This window comes from Cydia amplana, chromosome 10 (genome assembly GCF_948474715.1).
Source record: "Cydia amplana chromosome 10, ilCydAmpl1.1, whole genome shotgun sequence".
In the NCBI taxonomy this organism is placed as follows: Eukaryota; Metazoa; Arthropoda; class Insecta; order Lepidoptera; family Tortricidae; genus Cydia; species Cydia amplana.
Window position 1 is genome coordinate 8,382,157 of NC_086078.1, and position 23,872 is coordinate 8,406,028.

Consider the following 23,872-nt stretch of genomic DNA (forward strand, 5'->3'; position numbering starts at 1 on the left):
TTTGCGAATAAAGTTATCCAAATAACGGTTATAAATAAGAAGTCCCTATCACAGTTATAAACCCTGGCAGGGTTCAATACATCATAATATCGGTATCTAACTAAACATAAGACAAACTCTTTACTTCATTTACGCGAGCGGAGCTGCGGGCCCGTCTAGTATATTATACTACTCTTTGGTGCGGACGCAAGAATACCAATTTGTGACGCTAGTATCCCCGGTTAGGGACATTTTTTGAGCGGTCAAATATCACCATTGATGAAAGTGGCTAAATTGGTGTTTGCGTCCGCACGTCCTGATTTGATCGGACATATTAATCAGATTGCCGAAAAATTGTCTTCGTCTGGACACGCCTATAGGCCTTAACAGAGGGGCTACCGCGAACCACGTACGTGTTGCATCTCTGTCGCACTTGTAATTTCGTACGTAAGTGTGACAGGGAGGCAACACGTCGAACGTGGTTCGCGGTAGGCCTTCAGGCACGGAATTTTTCGTACGGAATGACATATGCAGGCGAGACACCGCTATGCATTTGTAGAGCGACGTCCCGTTCCCATCTGTCATTCCGTACGGAAACCGAATGAACATCTGCGGCCAGGGTTACACAAAGAGTAAAGTATGTATATTAAGTAGGTGGTTATACTTGGTCAACCAGATCTTGACAGTAGAAAAAGGCGGCAAATTTGAAAAATGGGCGCGAAGGGATATCGTCCCATAGAAAAATTGAATTTCGCGCCTTTTTTTACTGACAAGATTTGGTTGACCAGCTATACTGGATCAACCAAATCTTGTCAGTAGTAAAAGGCGGCAAATTTGAAAAATCGCGGGTTAGCAACACTGTGTTCGAATAATTCCAAAATCGCGTGTCATCTGTGTGTTATCTGTGGAATGTGGATCGTGAATAACAGCCATCATCTTATTGTTTACATTCTGAATCGTTTCTATTTCAAGAGAAATTTCTGCTGTCACCATTAAATACCTAGATTATGCATGACCTCAAGCAAAGCTAAGGTGCCTACATCTACAATGTACAATCATACTCGTTGACGGTAAACATTACTAAAATTTGAGGTTATGATAATTCACTCGAACTGACGTATGAAGGGCGGAAAAATAAACACGGTTTGGTTCGATGTACATTGCTGCTTTTCCTAGCGCAATTCTGCTCTTTGAGTGTTACATGGTGTTACCCTACTGTAATTTGCAGTACGTTGCTACTGACAAGATTTGCTTGACGCACTATATATATAGGAACATTAGGAACCAACATAATAACCATAACACACTACCGCAACGCATCGCGACTTGCTGTAGTGCGGTAGTCTATTATGGCTCTAATAAAAAAGAAACAAAGAAGGGTTACTATAATATTTCACAATTTTTTTACTAAAGGCAACATTTTGCCAATCGACATCGACATTAAAAAAAAGTTCATTCTAAATGAAATTGAAATGAAATGTGCGATTTTTGCTGTGATATGTGGATATTTTGTCGTGAATCGTATTATTCACCATATTTCTTAGTTTTATGAAGTGCCAATCCAATCTATGAAGTGCTAATTCTATATATTAAGATTACCTTTAGTATTTACAGTGTAAATAAATAAATTTTATCCAAAATGTATTCCGGCAAAGATGCCGTGAACCCGTCGTATCCCACGCAGTGGGCCTTGAATCCTACTGCGTATCAAAATGTAGATTCCAACTCGGTAGACTGGGCCGCATTAGCTCAACAATGGATAGCTATGAAAGAGGCAGCGGCCATAGTCGGCGTGCCAACGAAGACCGACATGGAGGAAGGCGAAGCCCCCATGGAGGTGGAAAATCCCGACACGAACAGCGACGCGTCGGGGCCAGGTGACTGGAACGCCAGCTCTAACTCTTGGGGCAATAACTGGAATCAGTGGGGTAAGGCTTCTGATACTTGGCAGTTTCATATTTGTCCTTTAAAATAAGTACACAGAGTTCAGGTATTTCTACAATTAGTGTATAAATCACCTCTTCATTCTTTGTTGTTTCCTTATGCCTTAGAATGTTGACATTGCATGGCATATCATCCCTTTGATCTGGCTCAATGTGATACTATTTAGCTTGTCTCTAGGTGCCAGTACGCTATACTAAGTAATTAAATAAACTCATTGCTTTACTAATTCTAGGGTAAGTATGCTACAACAACTCCTAGCTAGATACAGTGATACAAGTCAGCATTTGCTGTTGGTTTGACTTTAGCCGTCTTCAACTTGTCAGTCTTAAACACAGTATGGTGATGGCCGTGAATACTGCTTGTAAATGTCTTAAAGTTATGTCTTGTCAAAAACTCTATTGATAGAGTCTGTGCGGAAAGAGTCGTGGAATGTATGGGACATTCCACGACTCTTTCCGCACAGACTCTAACTGAAGTTAAATACAGTGATTTCACTCGCCTTGAAGAACATTAACTGGCTAGTTTTTATAGGTATTGTTATTGCTCTATAATGCAATAGTGATAAACATAAAAGAGATGAATAGGTACTAGACATTTTATAGGAAATGAGTTTCAACTTATTATGGGTACATTGATATGGCATTGAGGACCTGATATTGTAAAAAATACTTGCGTACATATAAAACACTTGTACACCATTAATAAGTAATAAGTAAATATAGAACAGCTATACTGCAGTGGTTCCTAACCTGGGGGTAATTACCCCCGTGGGGGTAAAACTGGTATTTTACGGGGGTAATAAGCTAACCCAATATAACAATACAACAAACGTACACGTTTTATTTTTTATTACCATTGGGAGGAGGGGTAAAGTCAGGTTCCCTAGTTAGTCATAGGGGTCACCGAACTGAAAAGGTTAGGAACCGCTAAGCTATTATTATTATTATTATTAAAGCCTTTCTTATACGAACAGTTAACATTTCATTTAACCATCATATGTGTATATATATTTCTACATGCATGTTCGTAAGGTCTTTTTGACCTAGGCCTCTTCCGAATCGCCTTTTTCTAATATATTTAAGTATTTGTCCAACATTCTCTTCCATTCTTGTCTATCTATTGCCCTTTCTTTCCAGTCTTTTCCTATTGTTTCTATTAGGTCTTTTTCCCATCTTGTTTTTGGTTTGCCCTTTTTTCTTTTACCAATTTTTGGATTCCAATTTGTTGCTACTTTTGTCCATCTGTTGTTTTTCATCCTGGCGATGTGCCCTGCCCAATTGTATTTTTGTTTCAGTATATGTATTGCCGCATCTATAAATCTTGTTCTTCTTCTTATCTCTGTGTTTCTAACTCTGTTTGATAATTTTATGTTAAGGACACTTCTCTCTATTGACCGTTGACATACTTGAATTCGTTTGATGATATCTCCTGTGAGTGACCATGTTTGACTGCCATATGTCTTACATATGGCAGTCAAACATGGTCACTCACAGGCCGCTAAGCTATAGTAATAGGAAAGTCGCCAGGGGTTGAAAAAAAAAAGTAAAATCTAAAATAGAAATATTCAGAAGCCTATTAGGATATCTAAATATCTTGTCATATTCAGACGCACCGTTTCCACAACTTCTCTAAGACCTAGTCTGAAAAACCTGGCACCCACAGCTTCGGGACAAATCCATAGGCTCCTTCAAGGAGTTAGCAATTAACATATTACTACTAGGGATGTTGCAAATATCCGCATCCGCATCCACAACCGCGGAACTTCCGCATTATTTTCAACATCCGCATCTGCATCCGCATCCGCATAAAATCGATGCGGATTTAATGCGGATGTGGAACAGGTCGGTACAGGAACGTCTTAGCATCGGCGTAAGTGCTAGATTGCTAGGTAATTTAGTCATTAGCCAAAAAAAACCTATTAGAAATTAGCAGTCAAGCGTGAGTGGGACATAATGTACAGAACCCTTGGAACGCGAGTCCGACTCGCAATTGGCCGGTTTTTGAAATAAAAATTACTAAAATGTAATATTTGACGTTTTTTATGTACCTATCTTGACATCCGCATCTGCGGATGTGAGCTTTTAAAAATCCGCATGTCCGATGCAATCCGATGTCAAAAAATCGGCATCCGCAACATCCCTGATTACTACTATTCCGTGCGTTAACTTTTATATCCAGGATGGGGCAACATGCAGTCAGATGCTGCTATGATTCCAGGAATGATAGATGGCTACACTGTACCATCGGATGGCACTAATGCAATGCCTGGGTAAATACATTTTGTTTACAATTACTTTATTTATTTTATTTTATTTTAAAATTTAATTCAGGCAACAAAGCTCATATTGGGGGGGGGGGGGGGGGGGCGTCTGGACATCAGATGATGGTAGCATGACGTAGGAGGAAACGGGGTCATTCGAAGCGTGATTTTTGGATGATTTTAAGGGGGGTCAACAATCGTCAAAAATGGATGACGTAATTTATGAACAGCCCCATATACCTTATAGAATATCTGGGAGACCGAGCAAAGATCATAAAACATATAAAAACTCGAAAATGCGCGTTTTCCCAGAGATAAGACCTAGCTAGATCAATTTTTCGCCCCCGAAAACCCCCATATAGCAAATTTCATCGAAATCGTTAGAGCCGTTTCCGAGATCCCCGAAATATATATATAAATAAACAAGAATTGCTCGTTTAAAGGTATTAGATATAATTTTATAAACTTATAAACTAAACACTATATTATAATGTGTATATTTACCGGGCACTTTGTTGAAGAAACTGTCTCGAAAGGAAATTGCTCAGGCAAGGCATGTCTACACATGATTGCTTTTTGCTGCAATTTTGTCTATTAAGAGATCATAGATAAAACTCAAGTTTATGTGTCTATGAAATGAATGGTGTTTCAAACTTTTCCTTACTACAGATACACAACAGCGGGCGTGGGAGCGCCGACCTTCCAGCACGGATACTGGACAGCGCAGCAGCCCGAGACCAACAACAGGAGCTCCTCTCGCGACCGCTCCAAGCGGACCAACAGGGACTCCAAGCCGTCAAGGAGCCACCGCTCGCATCGACCAAGGTACCTTCTGGGCAATCTTCATAAAACTTCATTTCAAACCCATATAGCCCTAAAGTGTCATTCAATAGAAATTGCTAACTATGTAAACAAACCGCCATACTAAAATTGACACTGAATGTCAATTTACTAGTAACTTTTGTTTACATAGTTAGCAAGTTCTATTGAATGACACTTTAATACAAGGTGGTCCAACTCCAAACATAGACGTCCAAAAAATTTTTTTAGATTCCTCACATCATGGGCTATCAGAATATACCCCATGTATGTTAGCTGATTTTTCGTAGTTTTCGAGTTATGAATTTTTGAACTTTTAAGTTTTGTTAAGAAATTCCCGGGCAAACCAATTAATTTATTATAAAAAATCTATTGAACTTTTTTGAATGTTTCTTTTTGTAACATAATATAATCCTTTACAAACGGCGCAGTTGCTAAAAGAAATCAGCATCCTCACTTGGCTGCGAGTTGGAAAAAAAAAAGACTAAAGTCAAAAAATTAAAGACTGTCCAAGATGTGAGATTTTACATTAACCTTTTATAAATTCTGCATTAAGTAAAGTGCATTAATAAAACGACTCGACATGGTGTTAGTGGCACCCTTCAACTTACTTCCAATCAGCTGTGATTTTTAACCAATCTGGCTAAAGGATTTTTCCTGAAACATGTTTTTTTTTAATTCTTAATATATCCATAATAAACTTATAAGCTCTTCTACTACTACTACTAACGAGAGACAATACGACCCCTTCCAAGCGACCTCTGTAGGGAACTATTGACAGTTTTTAACCATTGCGTATGTACAGGGAAAAGGCGCCACCTGTAGCACCACCAGTGTTAGAGCCAGTGATGGTTCCGGCGGTGGCGCCCACAATGACCATCGATGCGGCGAAACGGAGGCAGCTGCCCGCGTGGATTAGAGAAGGTATGCACAATCAAAACTACTCTGTATCATATAGAATTATAGATAATAGATCTACATTGTATGTGATTTGTTAGATGTATTTTCCGATATTTTTTTTTCTTGTATAATAAATTCCGATCGTCTTTTTTCCCTGTATAAAAATTTCCGCACGCCTTTTTTCCCTATAGATATATTTCCTGGTATATTTTTTTTCTTGTATATATAAATCTGAACGCCTTCTTTCCGTATAGACATATTTTCCGATAGATTTATTTTCTTATACACAAATATCTGAACGCCTTCTTTCCCTGTATTTTTGTTGTTTAACGAAAAATTTCATGGTCATTCATTTTACTAGGGGCAAAACTTCTTATTTGCTTGGACCCTGTTTGCAATCTTGTGTGGAATATTTTGTGTATCATGGTTAGTTATCTTTAAAGGAATTTTACCAATCAGTAATCAAATCAAACGAGTGAAACGTTGTACTTAGTTAGGCACTTGACAGAAGTACGCCTATTAATCCTCTATACAGTTTATACGTGTAGATAACTTTCTGTCTATTTAGTTTATTACATGTTTGTCTTTGACTTTGTAATTGTCATTTATTGTCAACTTTTATGTTGTAGTGTAAGTAAAGTGTCATTCAATAGAACTTGCTAACTATGTAAACAAAAGTTACTAGTAAATTGACATTCAGTGTCAATTTTAGTATGGCGGTTTGTTTACATAGTTAGCAATTTCTATTGAATGACACTTTAGGTAGTAACGTAAACGGGCAAAATTGCGAACATGCGAATACATATTATATAATTTTCTATCAAGAATCATATCTATTTTAAAATTTCTGATCAGGAAAAAAGACAGCCGGGAATTTGTCCCCTAGTAAAATTAAGGACTATAAAATATTGCATTATGTTAAAAAAATACAGGGAAAGAAGGCGTTCAGATATTTGTGTATAAGAAAATAAATCTATCGGAAAATATGTCTATACGGAAAGAAGGCGTTCAGATTTATATATACCAGGAAATATATCTATAGGGAAAAAAGGCGTGCGGAAATTTTTATACAGGGAAAAAAGACGATCGGAATTTATTATACAAGAAAAAAAAAATATCGGAAAATACATCTAACAAATCGGCGCTATAACACTCACATTTGGAAAAATGAGTTATGAGGTGAAAATAGACAAGAGAGCTTTTTCTCAAACTAAACCGATATTAAAAATACAAGTATATTTTAAATGTTAATGAAGCGAAGCAATGAGCAGAATTAATGAAGCAATGAGAGTCATGGCAAATGAATATCTCTGCCTGATAATTGGTGATATAACTGAATATTTTAACTGGTGGTTGTGACACATAAGTACAGAAACCAATACATACTTTTCTTCCTCGCGTTGTCCCGTCATTTTGCCACGGCTCATGGGAGCCTGGGGTCCGCTTGGCAACTAATCCCAAGAATTGGCATAGGCACTAGTTTTAACGAAAGCGATTGCCATCTGACCTTCCAACCCAGAAAGTAAACTAGGCCTTATTGGGATTAGTCCGGTTTCCTCACAATGGTTTCCTTCACCGAAAAGCGACTGGTAAATATCAAATGTTTTTTCGTATACACCGTGTTTTTATTGAATTCCGTTAACTTCGGGGTATGGTTAAGTACGTTTAGGAGAACTAAATGGCTTAGTTAATTTTCAAAATACAATTTTTTTTTGCTTTGTTTACAAAAAAAAAGTTCAAAAACTAATTAAATGTAGTATATAGCGTTGTTGTAACACGGGCATTACATTTAACTCAACCAAACAATTGAAATCTGTGACATATCAATGTCATTTCGAACATCGATCGACCGAGATTGTACTTAAGTTTAGTAGCAAATGTATGAACTCATTCTAAACACTAATCAATATGTAAACCGGCCCTAAGGCAAGTGTACACGCTTGTAGAGGCCTTATAGGAAAAAATTAAATTATTGATTATCACCGAAATGGAGGTAATTAGAATATCGGTGTCTTTGTGAAAGTTACTTGATTTAAGCTCAGGAACGCACCCTTGAAATTAACGGAAATCAAAAAAAAACACGGTGTATAAATTCCGAAAAACTCGAGTCGGGGTTTGAACCAGGGATGTTGCGGATGCCGAATTTTTGACATCCGCGGATGCGGATGCGGATGCGGATTTTTAAAGGCTGACATCCGCGGATGCGGATGTCAAGATAGTACCATAAAAAACGTCAAATATTACATTTTAGTAATTTTTATTTCAAAAAACCGGCCAAGTGCGAGTCGGACTCGCGTTCCAAGGGTTCCGTACATTAAGTCCCACTCACGCTTGACTGCTCATTTCTAATAGGGTTTTTTGGTTAATGACTAAATTACCTAGCAGTCTAGCACTTACGCCGATGCTAAGACGTTCCTGTACCGACCTGTTCCACATCCGCATCCGCATTAAATCCGCATCGATTTTATGCGGATGCGGATGCGGATGTTGAAAATAATGCGGAAGTTCCGCGGTTGCGGATGCGGATGCGGATATTCGCAACATCCCTGGTTTGAACCCAATACATACTAATGGCATTTTCTACACAGGTCTAGAAAAGATGGAGCGAGAAAAGCAGCGCGCGATCGAGCGCGAGCAAGAGAAGCAAGCGCGCGAGGAAGCGGACAAGCGGAAAAAGCTTCTGGAAGAACAGGAACTCGAACGGATCAAGGCCGAGGCGGAGGCCAACGGGCAGCCTCTGCCGCCGCCTAAGAGCAAATTTGTACGTTCATTATTAGTGTATCCATTGAATTTGTACCTCGTCTAGCTTGGAGGATATAATCAAACGGAGACGCCATGTCTGTAATTTTCTGTACAAAACAGTCTGCCGATTTTTGCGGGGGAGGGGAACGTCAAATGTATGCGTAACGTAAAAATAGCCACGTCAGATAAACGTCAGTCCATACATTGTGTATGACCGTTGGCCGCCTATTTTCGACAGAGGGGAAAGCCTGTTAATGGCTACTCCGTTTAGTTGTATCCTCCAAGTCGTCTAGGGTTACCAGATGACAGGAATTTTGGCCTTTTGTCAGGAATGGTGACGGAACACGAAAATGTCAGGAATTTTTTTAATTGATAGACTTCTTTATAAAGTACCTTTTTATTTATTTAATTAAAATACTTAAATCAATACAAATAATAAATTTAATAAAACTTAAATTAATAAAACGCGGCTATCGGCTAATATGAATGTCAGGAAAAATTCTAAATTTGTATCTGGTAACCCTAACCTCGTCACTATGGATGTAAGCAGCTTTCATACTGATTTTCACTGTATGATGTATGAATGATACATAAATTGAATTCCGTGACTGTACTTTATTTAGGTATGTTTTTAACAAATGGGTGGATCAACTATTTCTTGTTGTTATTCTGTCCGGTCTGCCAAGAGACAATAGTAGTATAGTTTGTTAGAAGACTTTGTACACCACCTTCTGACACGCTTGGTAGATGACCCTCAATGGAAATGGGTTTATAAGTATCACAAAAAGCGTGTTTGGTGAATTTAAATGCCTAAAAATCAGGTTTTAAAGAGTGACCCAGGAGAACGTAACCATGGCAACGAGTGACAAGAAAAAGTTGATTCACCCAAAATGGTGGAATTAGAAAAGTTCAGGTTATGCAGACCCATCTAAGAGAAGTATAGGTTATATGGTCTTGTATGAGTCTTCTGGGCGCAAGTTACTTCTCCTCGATATATCTACGGCTCCTGTTGTTAGGACTCGGTCAAGTTATCAATGAATATTTAACTTATTATTGTATTAAAGAAATGAAAATATATATACAAGAAATATACAATATATACATATACATTTGTATAGTAAGAAAATATAAAAAGTTGGTCAGATCAGGATCAGAAGTTCAGGTTCAGTTCATTATAGAAACAGCACTTCGAGGCTCAACGAATTTGGGCCATTTTTGAGAACAAATTACTATATCACTACATAGTATAAAACAAAGTCGCTTCCGCTGTCTGTCTGACCCTATGTATGCTTAGATCTTTAAAACTACGCAACGGATTTTGATGTTTTTTTTTAATAGATAGAGTGATTCAAGAGGAAGGTTTATGTATAATTTGTTAACCCGTGCGAAGCCGGGGCGGGTCGCTAGTCATAGTTCGTTTTTTTAGCATTAGAAAGAACTTGAAAGAAGGTAAGCGATCTTGACATGTATTTTAATTGAAAAACGCTTTTTAAAAATCAGTAACTATTACTTATGAAAACAGAAGAATATAAATAATCGTATTAGATTCATAATTGTTACATATTTGCCGTAACTTATTTTTAAAATGTATTTTTCAACCCCTCATTTCCCAGGACCTCTCAAATCCATACAATTCCGACTCATATTGGAGCCACTGGGAACTGAGAGGTTACGTAACTTATTTTTAAAATGTATTTTTCAACCCCTCATTTCCCAGGACCTCTCAAATCCATACAATTCCGACTCATATTGGAGCCACTGGGAACTGAGAGGTTAAAAGACACATCAAGATTGTTTACCTTATTTCTAATGCTAAAAAAAACGAACTATAAATATAATTGCGAAATTTAAACCAAGCCAAGTGTTTCGTTTCTACATTTGTACCCCAGGTCCCATTAAAAGTTTGACTCGTTCCCACAGGACACAGATTCAGAAGGCGAATCCGAGAAGGAAGAGGTGCAGGTCCCGCCGCCGCCCGAGCTCGGCGCGCCGCCCGCGCCCGCGCCGCCGCTCCACTCCGCGCATGCGCCCGCGCCGCCGCCCGAGCGCCCGCAGCGCTCCAAGGAGGAGCTCATGCAGGAAGTGGTCAGTGCTTATGCCCGGTTCACATTACTCCAGTCCAGTAATCCGAGAAGGAAGAGGTGCAGGTCCCGCCGCCGCCCGAGCTCGGCGCGCCGCCCGCGCCCGCGCCGCCGCTCCACTCCGCGCATGCGCCCGCGCCGCCGCCCGAGCGCCCGCAGCGCTCCAAGGAGGAGCTCATGCAGGAAGTGGTCAGTGCTTATGCCCGGTTCACATTACTCCAGTCCAGTAATCCGAGAAGGAAGAGGTGCAGGTCCCGCCGCCGCCCGAGCTCGGCGCGCCGCCCGCGCCCGCGCCGCCGCTCCACTCCGCGCATGCGCCCGCGCCGCCGCCCGAGCGCCCGCAGCGCTCCAAGGAGGAGCTCATGCAGGAAGTGGTCAGTGCTTATGCCCGGTTCACATTACTCCAGTCCAGTAATCCGAGAAGGAAGAGGTGCAGGTCCCGCCGCCGCCCGAGCTCGGCGCGCCGCCCGCGCCCGCGCCGCCGCTCCACTCCGCGCATGCGCCCGCGCCGCCGCCCGAGCGCCCGCAGCGCTCCAAGGAGGAGCTCATGCAGGAAGTGGTCAGTGCTTATGCCCGGTTCACATTACTCCAGTCCAGTAATCCGAGAAGGAAGAGGTGCAGGTCCCGCCGCCGCCCGAGCTCGGCGCGCCGCCCGCGCCCGCGCCGCCGCTCCACTCCGCGCATGCGCCCGCGCCGCCGCCCGAGCGCCCGCAGCGCTCCAAGGAGGAGCTCATGCAGGAAGTGGTCAGTGCTTATGCCACAGAATAACTAATAGTACTACCGTACAGAAAATTCACTCCTTCACAAAAGTCAGGTTTAGGTATAAAAATACACCTATATCGCCGCCTGCAAGCAAAATTGAAACTTATAACCGCGCACGAACCGTGAATCTCCTTTGCGCGCCGCAGTTTTATGACCGAGCTGTGAGTGTCGGCACGGGGTTATCACTTGACAAGTTTTTATACCTATACCCACTGATTTATTGTTTTTAAGATAAATATGTAGGAATTACAAACGTTGATTATGTAAACATACATTTTTTATCCGGAGATAGCATGTCTGATTCTCGCGGAAGTAAGTTTCGAAGCCATTGTGTATTTTCAATTTTGCGCGAGCGCCACGTGACACGACTATCGTTGCGCCGAGCGGCAGCCCACTGCTATATAGCCTGTCGGATGGGCGCGCCGGCCAAATGTACCTAAACTGCGGAGTGACACCCCCCTGCTTATGCCCGGTTCACATTACTCCAGTCCAGTAATCCAGCGGGCTAATCCAGTCCAGTGCTGGACTGGATCATATCGTTTACAATTCCAGCACTGGACTGGATTAGCCCGCTGGATTACTGGACTGGAGTAATGTGAACCGGGCATATTCCAGTCTTTTCACCGTTCAACGTTCAATCCAATACTGGAATGCAACTGGAATGGCTGTTCACACTATTCCAGTGGTGCTGGATTGGGTGAGCTGGAATGAAAAGTTGACGGTCTCCAGTCACTGGACTGGAATGGGTACATTCCAGTGTCGGTTCACATTATTCCAGTAGCATTCCAGCACTGGATTGGATTGCTGGACTGGAATGCTACTGGAATAATGTGAACCGGGCAATAGCTTACAACACCACTGTGGAACGACGGCATACTTGTGCTTGTATGTTTCCAAACTTATTATTGCAAAAATCTATGAAATTTAGTAAGGATCTTGAGAAGTTCTACTACTAAATATATCATCTCTCCCAAATTTTACGATCTGTTTGTCGACACCATAAAAGTTATGATCGAAATACAGAAAATCCACAAGTGTGGCGTTGTTCCACAATTTGCCGCGGACTGAACGCATCCGACACACCTACCGCTATCAGAGAATAAATAATAGTACTAGGCACAGAAGATTCACTCTCTAACAAAACGCGTTTATTACGCCGCTGACCGCTAGGTGGCGCAAGCGCGAGCAGGCGTCCGTTCCGTAGCGATGCGCGGCAACTACTATGGCTATAGACACCAAAATTGGTGTGGGCCGCATGTACTTGTAGGTACTTATAGCGACGCGACGAAATCGCGGAGTGAGCCACGCCTAGGGTTGCCAACCGTACTATCTTATATAGTATTATACTATATTTTGGCTCTCTGTACTATATAATTTTGGAAAAATATATAGTACGCTAAAATACTATATTTCCGATTAAAGGTATTTTACACTTATGTTTAGTATTTTATCTAAAAGTACTATATTTTTTTGAAATTACTATATTTCTGATGCCTTATTCTGGAAAATACCAAAAAATAGTTGGCAACCCTAGCCACGCCTGACACAACCATCAGCGCCATTTTAAATTCACAATTCTTATCTCCATACTCTTTTACCCGTGTACTATTTCAATCGTCATTCGTTCCATTTGCTGCTTCATAAAATGTGAGACTCGTTTAAGAAATCAAAATACTCAAAATGCGTGTCCGTAGATGCTGACAGTTCGGCGTTCGCTCACTGAGATCCTTCTGGAGGTGACCGACCACGAGATTCATATGGTGAGCCAAGAAGAGTTGGCCCGGTATGACGCCGCACAAGGTATTTCCACTATCCACCATATTGCCTTACCGGCCGGAAGACATTGTCATATACAACGAGTGCACTGATAGTGATACACTTACTTACTGTGATCAAGAAACTGTGATGTGCTAAACTGTGCCCTATTTTTATACCTAATAAAGTCTTATTTCAGATACAGATGAATACATGTGGTGTGTGTGATTAATATTGGTTTTATTTATATGGTAAAAGCGTCGCGTCTCAACGCCATCAAAGCTAGCAAGTCCAAGGCGCTCGCTGCTATCGCTAGTGGTCTTGGTGAGTTACTTTCTTGTGGAATTTATAAACGGACTCTCTCGCAAACTGAAAATGTTGAACATGCACATGACTTAATACCTTCATGCATTTGTTGTAACAATCTCTTAATTGTGAAGTTTGCCAGATTGTTACGTAAACCGTTTATGATGGTTTTGTCAACTTTATGAATAATTGACATATTATAATATAACAAAGCAATAAAGCTTTCCGTATATAAAGGCATACAACGATTTGTTTCGTTTAAGGGAGAACGGAAGCGTTTTTCATTCAATGAACGATTGTGTTCGCTGGTGCTGAATTATTTTATACATTTACAGGTATGAAAGTCGTGCTAGTAATAGAACATTAAGTATTTATTTTCGTAAAATATTTTTAACATAAAAATTATTCATAAAGTTTAGAACATAACCATCATAGCGCCAGGTGACCTTTTCTTTTCAGAAATTCTTCGTCAAAATTTTAAATTTTGTATTGTCCTTGGCAATACAGTTTAATTTGACAATGTTTAAATACATTGTCTTATATGGAATTATTGGTAAGAAACGAATATATTATTTTCGATGTTAAATAATTTGTATGCGTGCCTGTTACACCTATATTTACTAGTAATGGTAATTTCTGAATAAAATACCGACCGATGGATTTAAGCTAAAATGACGTCGCACAATTTATAAAAAATATAAGTGCAAATTAACTGCAAACTTCAATAAAGACAAGAGTCAAAAAGCTTTACCTTGCAAACTAATGTTTTCGTCAACACTTTCTAGGAATTCGAAATATATAAACGTTAGCGTTGTGTCCTTTTCAATATTGTTACCGAAGGTATTATGAATGTATTACTTTCCTAGTAAAACAAAATTGCATATGCCTATTCGAGAAAATTCTACCCACCGCCGTGACTCGTATGGCCTAGTGGTTAAGACGTCTGCCGCGAATGCAGAAAACGCTGATTCGATGCCAAGCCTGGGCACTAGAGGCCTTGGTCCCTTTTTCTTTAGCATATGACATAGACATCTGTTTCAGTTTACTTAATGAATATATTTATTGTTATCCACAATAGGCTACATGACTATTTTTTTTTATGGTATCAATCGATCGGGTTTGTTTTTAGGATCAAATGTCTATATGGGACCCATTGCATTAAAGTAACACAAAAGTCAGAAATTGTAGTCAAAGTCCGACAGTCGCACTTCACTCGCGAAACGCCCTATACAAAACGGCCAGAGGCCGTGACGTCATCGCCCACGTTGTAGTATGGACAAAACAAGAAAATTGCGTTTTTGTCGGTGAAATATTGCGTTTATGTATATAGTTGCTATACAATTTGTTTTTTGTGAAATGTAAGGAATCGAATGGTACCCTTACTTTTATCGTTTTTGGAAGTTAAAAAAAAACTTAAATTTTGAAACTTTCAGGTCCTGTATTTTTGTAATTTTTCAATATTTTATTTTATTATCCACATTATTGTGATAAATTGCTCGTTTGCTATCTATTTTACTAGATTTTGTTATAAAATTCAACATGTGTCAACATCCCTATTGTCGTATGCAGTGTTAAACGTCATTTTAGCTAGATTCTTGTACAATGTTTTGGTGAGCCGACCCAACGTTACCGGTGTGCGTGTGCGCAGGGCTGGGCGCGTACGAGAGCAGCAGCGAAGACAGCGGCGACGAGCAGAGGGACGAACTCACCGACCAGCAGTTGCAGGTTAACATTACCGTCTCATTTATACAGGGTGGCCAAATAAGAGGTATACACTTTATTTTTGAAATTTTATTCTATAAAACATAAAAAATATTAAGTATTCCTTGTTAAATATAATATGTAGGGTCAGCAATTACACATGGAAAATAATGTCAGACAAATGTCCACCTAGCAGCATGGCAGATGCGAACCCTTTTCATCGCGTTTTTCATCACTTTTTCACACATTTCTGGCGTTATCTCAGCGAAAGTGTTTCGAATATTTTGTTTTAATTGCTGAAGGTTCGTTGGCCTATTAGCATAGACACGTCCCTTTAGATAGCCCCACAGAAAAAAGTCAGGAGCTGTTAAATCAGGCGATCTTAGGGGCCAGTCAATGTCACCGTTTCTCGAAATTAATCGACCGGGAAACGTTATTTTTAATGTTTCTATTGTTTTTAATGATTAAAACACGTTGTTCCGTCGTAAAATGCTCCATAATAAATTTGCCGTATCTACACAAACTAATTTTCATGCAATAACTGTCATATTTACCGCCAAAATAAAATGGCGGCAAAAAAAAGTTGTATACCTCTAAGTTGGCCACCCTGTAGACCACCAGACAGATCGGATTCTTGGCGACATAACTCCCCATAATCACAGAATAAATAATAATACTATAGTTCGTTTTTTTTAGCATTAGAAAGAAGGTAAGCGATCTTGATAAGTCTTTTAATTGAAAAACGCTTTTTAAAATCAGTAACTTATAATTATGAAAGCAGAAGAATATAAATGATCGTATTAGATTCATAATTGTTAAATATTGGCCGTGATTTATTTTTAACACATGTTTTTCTGAATTAAAAGACACATCAAGATTGTTTACCTTTTTTGTAATGCTAAAAAAAACGAACTATAGGTACAGAAGATTCGCTCTCTAGCAAAACGCGTCTTTTACGACAGTTATGACCGCTAGGTGGCGCAAGCGCGAGCAGGCGTCCGTTCCGTAGCGGTGCGCGGCAACTACTATGGCTAGACACCAAAATTGGTGTGGGCCGTATGTACTTGTAGCGTAGCTACACAACGAAATCGCTTAGTGAGCCACGCCATAATGTGGATATGAATCCAAAATAATTCATAAATAATTTTTAGGGGACATCTTACACAGATCAACATAGCCCCAAATTAAGCAAAGCTTGTACTGTGGGTACTAGGCAACAGGAAAAAATATACTTTTAAAATTTCGATTCCTAGCAACACACAAGATTAGAACCCGTAGATTAACATATTAATTGCCACGCAGCTAAACAAGACATCCGCGTCAGGCCACAAAATTTCGTCATATAAAGCTGTAGTGCCACGATCCCGACTATCGGATCGTCTAACCTGGGAACGAAATCATAAAATACTCGATAGTCGGGTTTTCGGCACTGAATGTGTTAAGAGCCAACAGGAGCTAAGATTTAAATATTTTAGGTAAATATACCCGTCTCGCTAACGGAAGCGGCTCTTAAAACTAGTGCGATAAGGACAAGGCGAAAAATCCTGCGTAAAAATATCAAAAATCGAGGTTTCGTACTCGACTGTTTCCTCCTCCAAAACTTAACCAATCGTAACCAAATTTGGAAATCTAAATGATTATGACATTATTTGTGTCGGACCGTTTTGCTTTTTTGACTAATTGATGTCAGTTTTGAATAGCACGCCTCTAATTGCGGCATAGTCAATTAGGCCATTTTGGCCATTTTTGAAGGGCTCTAGCGCCTTAAAAAACAAAAATATCAAAAAAAGTAAAACGGTCCGACACAGATATTGACAATATTAATCTGTGTTGAAAAAATCATTGCTCTAGCTTCAAAACCCACGGAGGAAACAGTCGAGTACGTTTGTATGGAGAAAACCACTCCTGTTGGCTCTTAAGGAATCCAAACTTACTGCATGAAAACCACAGAAAAATTGACAGTGCCATTATCTCACAGGAGATAATCAAGCGCAAGCGAGTGGAGTTCGAGCGGACGTCGCGCGACATCGAGGCGGAGGTGCGACGCGCGGAGCTCGGGGAAGCGTCGCCGCCCGCCACGCCGGAGCCGCACGCACGTAAGGCCACGGGCTGGACGCAAGCGGCGGGTTATTCCCAGTAACTACCACCGAGTTGTTGTTGCCACTGGTGGTAACTAGAGTGGGAATAACCCCGAGCGGCAAATCAAGCCCATTCCTACATTCAGTGCAATGATATTATATAACCATAGATAGGTTATACTCATACTTGAGGAGCTCAAAAACTACTTCCATATTTATTTCTGTGCCTACGAAGAAATCTGTTATTTTTGATTAATTTTCTCATTCCATCCATCTTTGTCACACTCGTTGTTAAACATAAGGTCGTCTCTTTCTCTTTCGGTGTGCGGGAGCTCGTTAGCACGTGCGCATTTCCCGCTTGTCCAGCCACGACTAAAGGCAACTTGTCCAATTTGTCACAAGGTAAGCGCTTCAATTTTGGAACGCCTATAACCTATCTTGAGTTATAAATCATTGATTCAGTGGCGTAGCCTAGGCGTGGGCGAAGTGGGCCGTCGTCCACGGCCTCGCGCCCCAAGAGGGGCCTCGCGCGAGGCCCCTTCGGGCACAGTGAAAGAAAAGGGCCTCGCAGATGCGATTCCGCCCACGGCTAGATTAGTTCACGCTACGCCACTGCCTATATACATTGCGCATGACCAACTGAACGGTCTTGATTTGCCGCGGGCCGCTTGCTTGCAGTCTGCGGCTTAATAGACATTTATTTAAATGTTATTTATTTTTTATAGCCACGTCAGTCAGTCATATTGTGTCGTGGCATACACGAGTAGTCCTCAAAAGTTAGACAAAAATGAAAAAAAATGTTGTGCCTACACGACGTATCATTCGTGAACTACGTATCCATGTGATTCGGGTTCTGTCGTGTGTGCGGACTGAAGAACGCTTATATCACAATGAACTTAAATTCCTTAAATTAAACCACCTCTTGTTGTACCTATGAATACTCCATTCCCAAATTGCTTATCATGTAACTCGTTCGAAACGTTAAGTTCAAGAAATTAATGCAGATCGCAATTTACTTTACTGCTACACAAATAGATTTAGTATATACTAAGTTCTGTCCAATCCAGGTTCATCAGCGACGCCACCACCCGTGGACAGCGACACGCCAGAAAAGCCGCCGGACCGTCGCCTCTCCAGAGACAAGAAGAGCAACCACAAATCCATAGACAAGGTCGACGGAGTCCGGAAACTCGACTCTATCCTAGAGGAGAAACCAAAGAGGTCGAGCAAACGGGAGCGCACTCCGAGCCCGCCCAAAAACAACAAACATAACAAGGAACGATCTTCCTCGCCGTCCAGCGATTCGGAACAAGACTCTTCCAGCTCCAGCGAATCGTCTTCCCGTACTGAACCCGAAGTCAAAGTAGAAGCCAAACCCAAAAAACGCAAACGATCCTCCTCCAAAGACTCCCGGCACAAATCAAAGAAACAGAAAAAGGAAAAGTCTCACAAATCAGAGAGAGACGACAGAGACCGCCACTCCAGAACAAAACACTACGACGATTACGAGAAATCTAGATCTAAACTAAAAGACTACGACAAACACAAACGTAGGGATTACGACAGACACAAGGATAAATATAGGGATGAGTCCGAAGAGGACAGGCCTCGGAAGAGGTCGAAGCGGTCGCGGTCGTCGAGCTACCGGTCGCGGGACCGGTCGGAGAAGAGGTCGTACGACCGAAGCAGCTCCAAACGCGACCACGACAAGTGCGATAGGTATGAGCGGTATAGGGACGACCGACGGCGCGAACGCAGCCGCAGCCGACACCGCCGTTGAACCCACCGACGCTACAGGTTGTATTTCTTTTCTATTGTTTAGATTAAGCACACGGTGTATACCCGATAAGTGCCACTAATTAGCGATAAAGATAACCAAATAGTTTTTAACATTAGTTTTAGGGTGGAATCACATCTGTCAGCATCGAGCCGCATTTTATGTATGGGAAATCGCTCGTTAGTATGAAGATGCGTACGCATCGGAAAGCTGAAAGCATGCGTACGCATCTTCATACTAACGAGCAATTTCTCATATATAAAATGCGGCTCGATGCTGACAGATGTGATTCCACCCTTAACTACGCTTTTTATAGTGCCTTCTGTTAATTAAAACTTCTACTTGTATATTATACAATTTTAAGCGGAATCATGTCCAACGTAGGAATTAGGGTTTGCAATCCGGATCCGAAATGTATGAAATTATCCGGATCTGGATCCGGATCCGCGGATCTTCCCATACATTTCGGATCCGTCGTGCAAACCCTAGTAGGAATAAAGTACTGTAATCGTGCCAGAAACACAATGTCATTGCAATCACATATTTCACGATAGTGATACTTTTTAATAAATTTTAAAGATAAGAATGACATGAACTTGATGCGACTTGTGATTGTGTTTCTGGCATACAACATTGCGAAAAGGCTGTGATATATTATTTTTATTTTTTTCTCTTGCAGGTGGCGATTAGGGCTTGCTTCAGGTGTATATACTAGTATTTGTGTATAATATTTAAAGTGCACTAGCTTTGTTGCATTACCCTTATTCCAATAAATCTACAAATACACAAAACTTGTTTTATTTACGACCTACGATTTGCTGTTGCAACCCTGGTGGCGTGCTGCACAACGGACCGAAACCACGGCTAGATGTCTTTGCTTGACGTCGCGGCATTTCACCCGACGTCAGTGGCGACACGTGTTGTGGGACAATTGAAGAATAAATAGACCAAATAAATAAAAATAGAGGTGGCTAGGGGGCGCCATAAGCCTTCAGTAAGAAGTGCATATACTTGAAAAAATTCGACCTATGCCGCTGTGGCCCAGTGGCCGAATAGCACAGGCATCTGCCGCGATAGCAGAGGACGCTGGTTCGATTCCAACCTGGGGCACTGGAGGCCTTGGTCACTTTTTCTTAGTATATGACATTTATTTAAAGTTTATAATTGAAGAATAGAGTGAGCCTGAGTGTGGCGTGGAGAAAAAAACCGGCCAAGTGCGAGTCGGACTCGCGCACGGAGGGTTCCGCACCATCAACAAAAAATAGAGCAAAACAATAAAAAAAACGGTCACCCATCCAAGTACTGACCCCGCCCGACGTTGCTTAACTTCGGTCAAAAATCACGTTTGTTGTATGGGAGCCCCACTTAAATCTTTATTTTATTCTGTTTTTAGTATTTGTTGTTATAGCGGCAACAGATATACATCATCTGTGAAAATTTCAACTGTCTAGCTATCACGGTTCGTGAGATACAGCCTGGAACCCTAAAAAAAAGTATGGGTGGTTTTAGCTAATAAAAAAACCGGCCAAGTGGGAGTCGGACTCGCGAAGGGTTCCGTACAAAGTCCGACTCATGCTTAGGGAATTTTACGCGAAACTGCGTAGGGGGCGCCACTCCCACACTAAGTCACAATCTAAGGGTCTACCGCAAACGAGAGTCGAATGTTGTCTAACCTCTCTATCTTGCATATTCGAGCGATAACGAGGCAGATAGCCGAGTTTCGATTTCGCCTTTTCCGGTATGCCCTTTGTAAACAGCCTTGATGTATCAATGTCATACAGTCGGACAGACGCACGAGTAATCCTATAAGGGTTCCTTGTTTTTCCTTTTGAGGTACGGAACCCTAAAAATTGTCGTGCCACCAAAATATGTAGGTACCTATATATACGAATTCTTTATTTTACTTTCGCATTCACTGCCGGCAACCCACCAGGCGTGGGCGGGCGCTCAGTCCGTACTCATTCGCTACATACGGGTTTTCATTTCACATGTTATCGGGCTACTGGTCGTAGCGCATAGCACTCGCTGGCTCTTTTTGACTGCTCAGGAACGGGATAGGTATAGAAATAAATGCAATATATGTTATTAAGCTTTTATATTTGGCTATTGGAAACGTAAAATTGGTTGCTGAACTTATTTATATCACAGTTGATACAAAAATTAAGTCTAAGTCATATGTAAGTAATTTTCACTGTAAATAACAACAAGTCTTAACCAAACTGTAGCGAATTTTATTTGAAACTTACAAAAGTTACAAACATTACCTTCTTCAAGATAAGTACATATGTACCTGCCAATTTAGCCTTAATAACATGTTGTTTGACTTGGTAACAATACCTAGCACTTAAGTTGGAAGTAGTAAAACGCTAATGAGACTAATAAATAATAATAATTGTTTTACATACCAACATACAACAGTTAGTACCGTCTACCGTCACCATCAGATATATCAGAGCAACCAAGGTGCTCAGTGAACATGCAGATCAGATACTTTGGCAATTCCAATATATCTGATAGCAACTGTACATTAGCTAATACAGCTATATAAAATAATTGATTTTATATGGCTATTTATTTAGGTACTATTGAACTCTCCAAAATGATTAAAATTTACAGTCATATTTTACAGTGTAAATGCACATTTACTTAGTATTACTGAACTGACGACAATAAGGCCATGCATATTAGTTTAAAAAAGTTTTCTAATAATTTAACTTGTTGCCATAATTTGTGATATTTAATTTCAATTGCTATATGGGATGTTAAAATAATAAATAATTACCTAACCATAACACTTAGGCCTAGCACTAGTTAGTTACAAACTTTCATTTACCAAACCTTTGATCACATTTATTATACTTATACAGAGCACCTATATAATTCTTAACATTTACACTATGGTCTAACGATAACTGTATAAATTCTGTTAGCCTAATTTGCCATGGTAGAAAACCACTTGTACGGCACACTGGTCCTGTATAAATAACTAAATCTGGGTCTGGAATGGAAGGGTACATGAGGTTAAGTCTATAATTCAATTCTTCTACTGTGAGTTCTTTAAAGTTTTCTATACTACTATTCTCTCCAGAAATTTGACTCACGCACTGCGCGATTTTGGGTCTTCCGTCACAAGAATTAAATACATTGACAATCACTGTGTGCGCATTTATACCATTGGTATAACCATTTAAATCTGGTTTATTTGCCCATTTAATATAGCCAGGAACACCTTTCTTGTGCTGTTCAATTTTATGAAACAGTTTTTCCTCATCTTGCTTTAGATTACCTGCAAAAATTAGAAGCATTTAATATTTTATATATTAACCCTAATACAATATGTATGTGTAAGTAACATATGGAGTAAGTTAAACATCTGATTTAGACAAAAGTTAATAACAACTGAGCAAACAAGAAAACCAATCCATAAAAGTGTTAGCCAGGGTACAATCATTCTGACAAGACAAATAGAACGGAAAAGACAAATTTTGTGGATCAGATCTTAGCTTAGTTAGGTACTTTTAGTTATCAGCTAGGGATAGATAATTCAGACTGCTGAAATCACTTCATTGTCAAGAGATGGATTTTTAAATTTAAGCCTGCTACTGTACAAGTATTACATAGTTTTAGGTGATGATTTTTGTTAGTAATTTGTTAACAACAGTTCTTTATTTTTACTAATAATTGTTATAACAGACTTGATGATAACAATCAATACTCAAGGTTATTAGATGAGGCAATTGCATCATAACAGTAGATTACTATTGGATACAAAATGGTTAGATCTATGTTTACCTGTGACGTCATAGAAGCTGACGTACGGTATCCCGGCCACGAGACTCCAGATCACAACTCGTGCTAGATCGTTGAGAGAGTGGTACTCCGTGTGGGCCAGCACCACCAGATGATGCAACTTCTTTCTCAATCTTGGCACATGTTCCATGACAACACTGATGTCCCTCTTCGTCAGCTCACACGTTGGTAAATCATCCCTCTTAGCCCAAAATTGGTGATAAACATTCTGAACAGCAACAAGTACGTTTACAATCAAATGTACGAGAAATAAAAGAAATTCTCCTAACAATCTCGACAGCATGTTCGATGCATTAACTTGGGCCCTTTGAATAAACGTTAACCACTTGTTTTATTTGATCATTTTAATATTTTCGCGAAATTTTCGGCTAAATTGGACAGATCACACGGCTAGTCAGCCGCTTTTCTAGGCAACCAATCAAAAGCTTCAATGTGTAAATGCAGTGTCGCCAATATAATAAACCAAAATAAAGGTACTATTAGACGTAAGACGAATTGGTCCGGTCCGAGACTTGTTCGAAAGTGTGGAAGATGGATAGACGTGCGATAAGGACGTAAGTCATCATCATTCTCTTGCCCTTGTCCCATTTACTTGGGGTCGGCGCAGCATGTCTTCCTCTTCCATACCTCTCTGTCACCCGTAAGGACGTAAATATTTGGTAAGTATGGGGTTAAAGCGAGAAAAATATATGTGGATCGAACTAAAGGCCTCTGCTTACCTTGCAACAAATCGCATGCAGATTTTGATACATTGCCGTCTAGGTTCAAAGAATTAAATAGATCGATTAAAAGCTGCAATTTATAATAAAATGTATGGGAGTTCGATGCCTTGCACCTAGTATTTGCAACTGCAGCAACTCTTTCCTCAACTTCCATCTTCGGTACTGTGAGCTACCCGAGCGTATAGTGCTCCCATTACTATAAAAAAAAAATTAATCGGAGGCTCTGTCTGTCTATC

The 23,872-nt window shown here is 40.4% G+C and overlaps 3 protein-coding genes across 3 annotated transcripts in view; 2 read left to right on the top strand and 1 right to left on the bottom strand.

The window, feature by feature from the left end:
* Positions 1 to 23,872, top strand: part of LOC134651459 (ubiquitin-like FUBI-ribosomal protein eS30 fusion protein) — a 64,058-nt gene that overhangs the window by 35,448 nt on the left and 4,738 nt on the right. The window lies entirely within an intron of this gene.
* LOC134651483 (arginine/serine-rich protein PNISR) lies at positions 1,426 to 19,887 on the top strand. Its single transcript, XM_063506597.1, has 12 exons — positions 1,426 to 1,907; positions 4,102 to 4,192; positions 4,853 to 5,008; positions 5,808 to 5,926; positions 8,491 to 8,663; positions 10,565 to 10,729; positions 13,182 to 13,287; positions 13,501 to 13,566; positions 15,197 to 15,273; positions 17,228 to 17,345; positions 18,395 to 19,124; positions 19,784 to 19,887. The coding sequence occupies exons 1-11, from the start codon at positions 1,619 to 1,621 to the stop codon at positions 19,105 to 19,107; spliced, it is 2,073 nt and encodes a 690-aa protein (XP_063362667.1). The 5' UTR covers positions 1,426 to 1,618; the 3' UTR covers positions 19,108 to 19,124; positions 19,784 to 19,887.
* On the bottom strand, positions 21,748 to 23,356 carry LOC134651549 (dehydrodolichyl diphosphate synthase complex subunit nus1). Its single transcript, XM_063506653.1, has 2 exons — positions 22,897 to 23,356; positions 21,748 to 22,390 (listed from the first exon to the last, which is right to left on the bottom strand). The coding sequence occupies exons 1-2, from the start codon at positions 23,195 to 23,197 to the stop codon at positions 21,930 to 21,932; spliced, it is 762 nt and encodes a 253-aa protein (XP_063362723.1). The 5' UTR covers positions 23,198 to 23,356; the 3' UTR covers positions 21,748 to 21,929.

What these genes read in the sequence shown, in the direction of transcription:
- LOC134651549 (XM_063506653.1), bottom strand. Translation starts at nt 23,197, where the DNA reads ATGCTGTCGAGATTGTTAGGAGAATTTCTTTTATTTCTCGTACATTTG. An exon ending in CAGCTTCTATGACGTCACAG is followed by an intron (nt 22,391 to 22,896) that starts GTAAACATAGAT and finishes TAATTTTTGCAG; the next exon opens with GTAATCTAAAGCAAGATGAG.
- LOC134651483 (XM_063506597.1), top strand. Translation starts at nt 1,619, where the DNA reads ATGTATTCCGGCAAAGATGCCGTGAACCCGTCGTATCCCACGCAGTGG. An exon ending in GCCCGCGTGGATTAGAGAAG is followed by an intron (nt 5,927 to 8,490) that starts GTATGCACAATC and finishes TTTTCTACACAG; the next exon opens with GTCTAGAAAAGATGGAGCGA. An exon ending in TCACCGACCAGCAGTTGCAG is followed by an intron (nt 15,274 to 17,227) that starts GTTAACATTACC and finishes ATTATCTCACAG; the next exon opens with GAGATAATCAAGCGCAAGCG.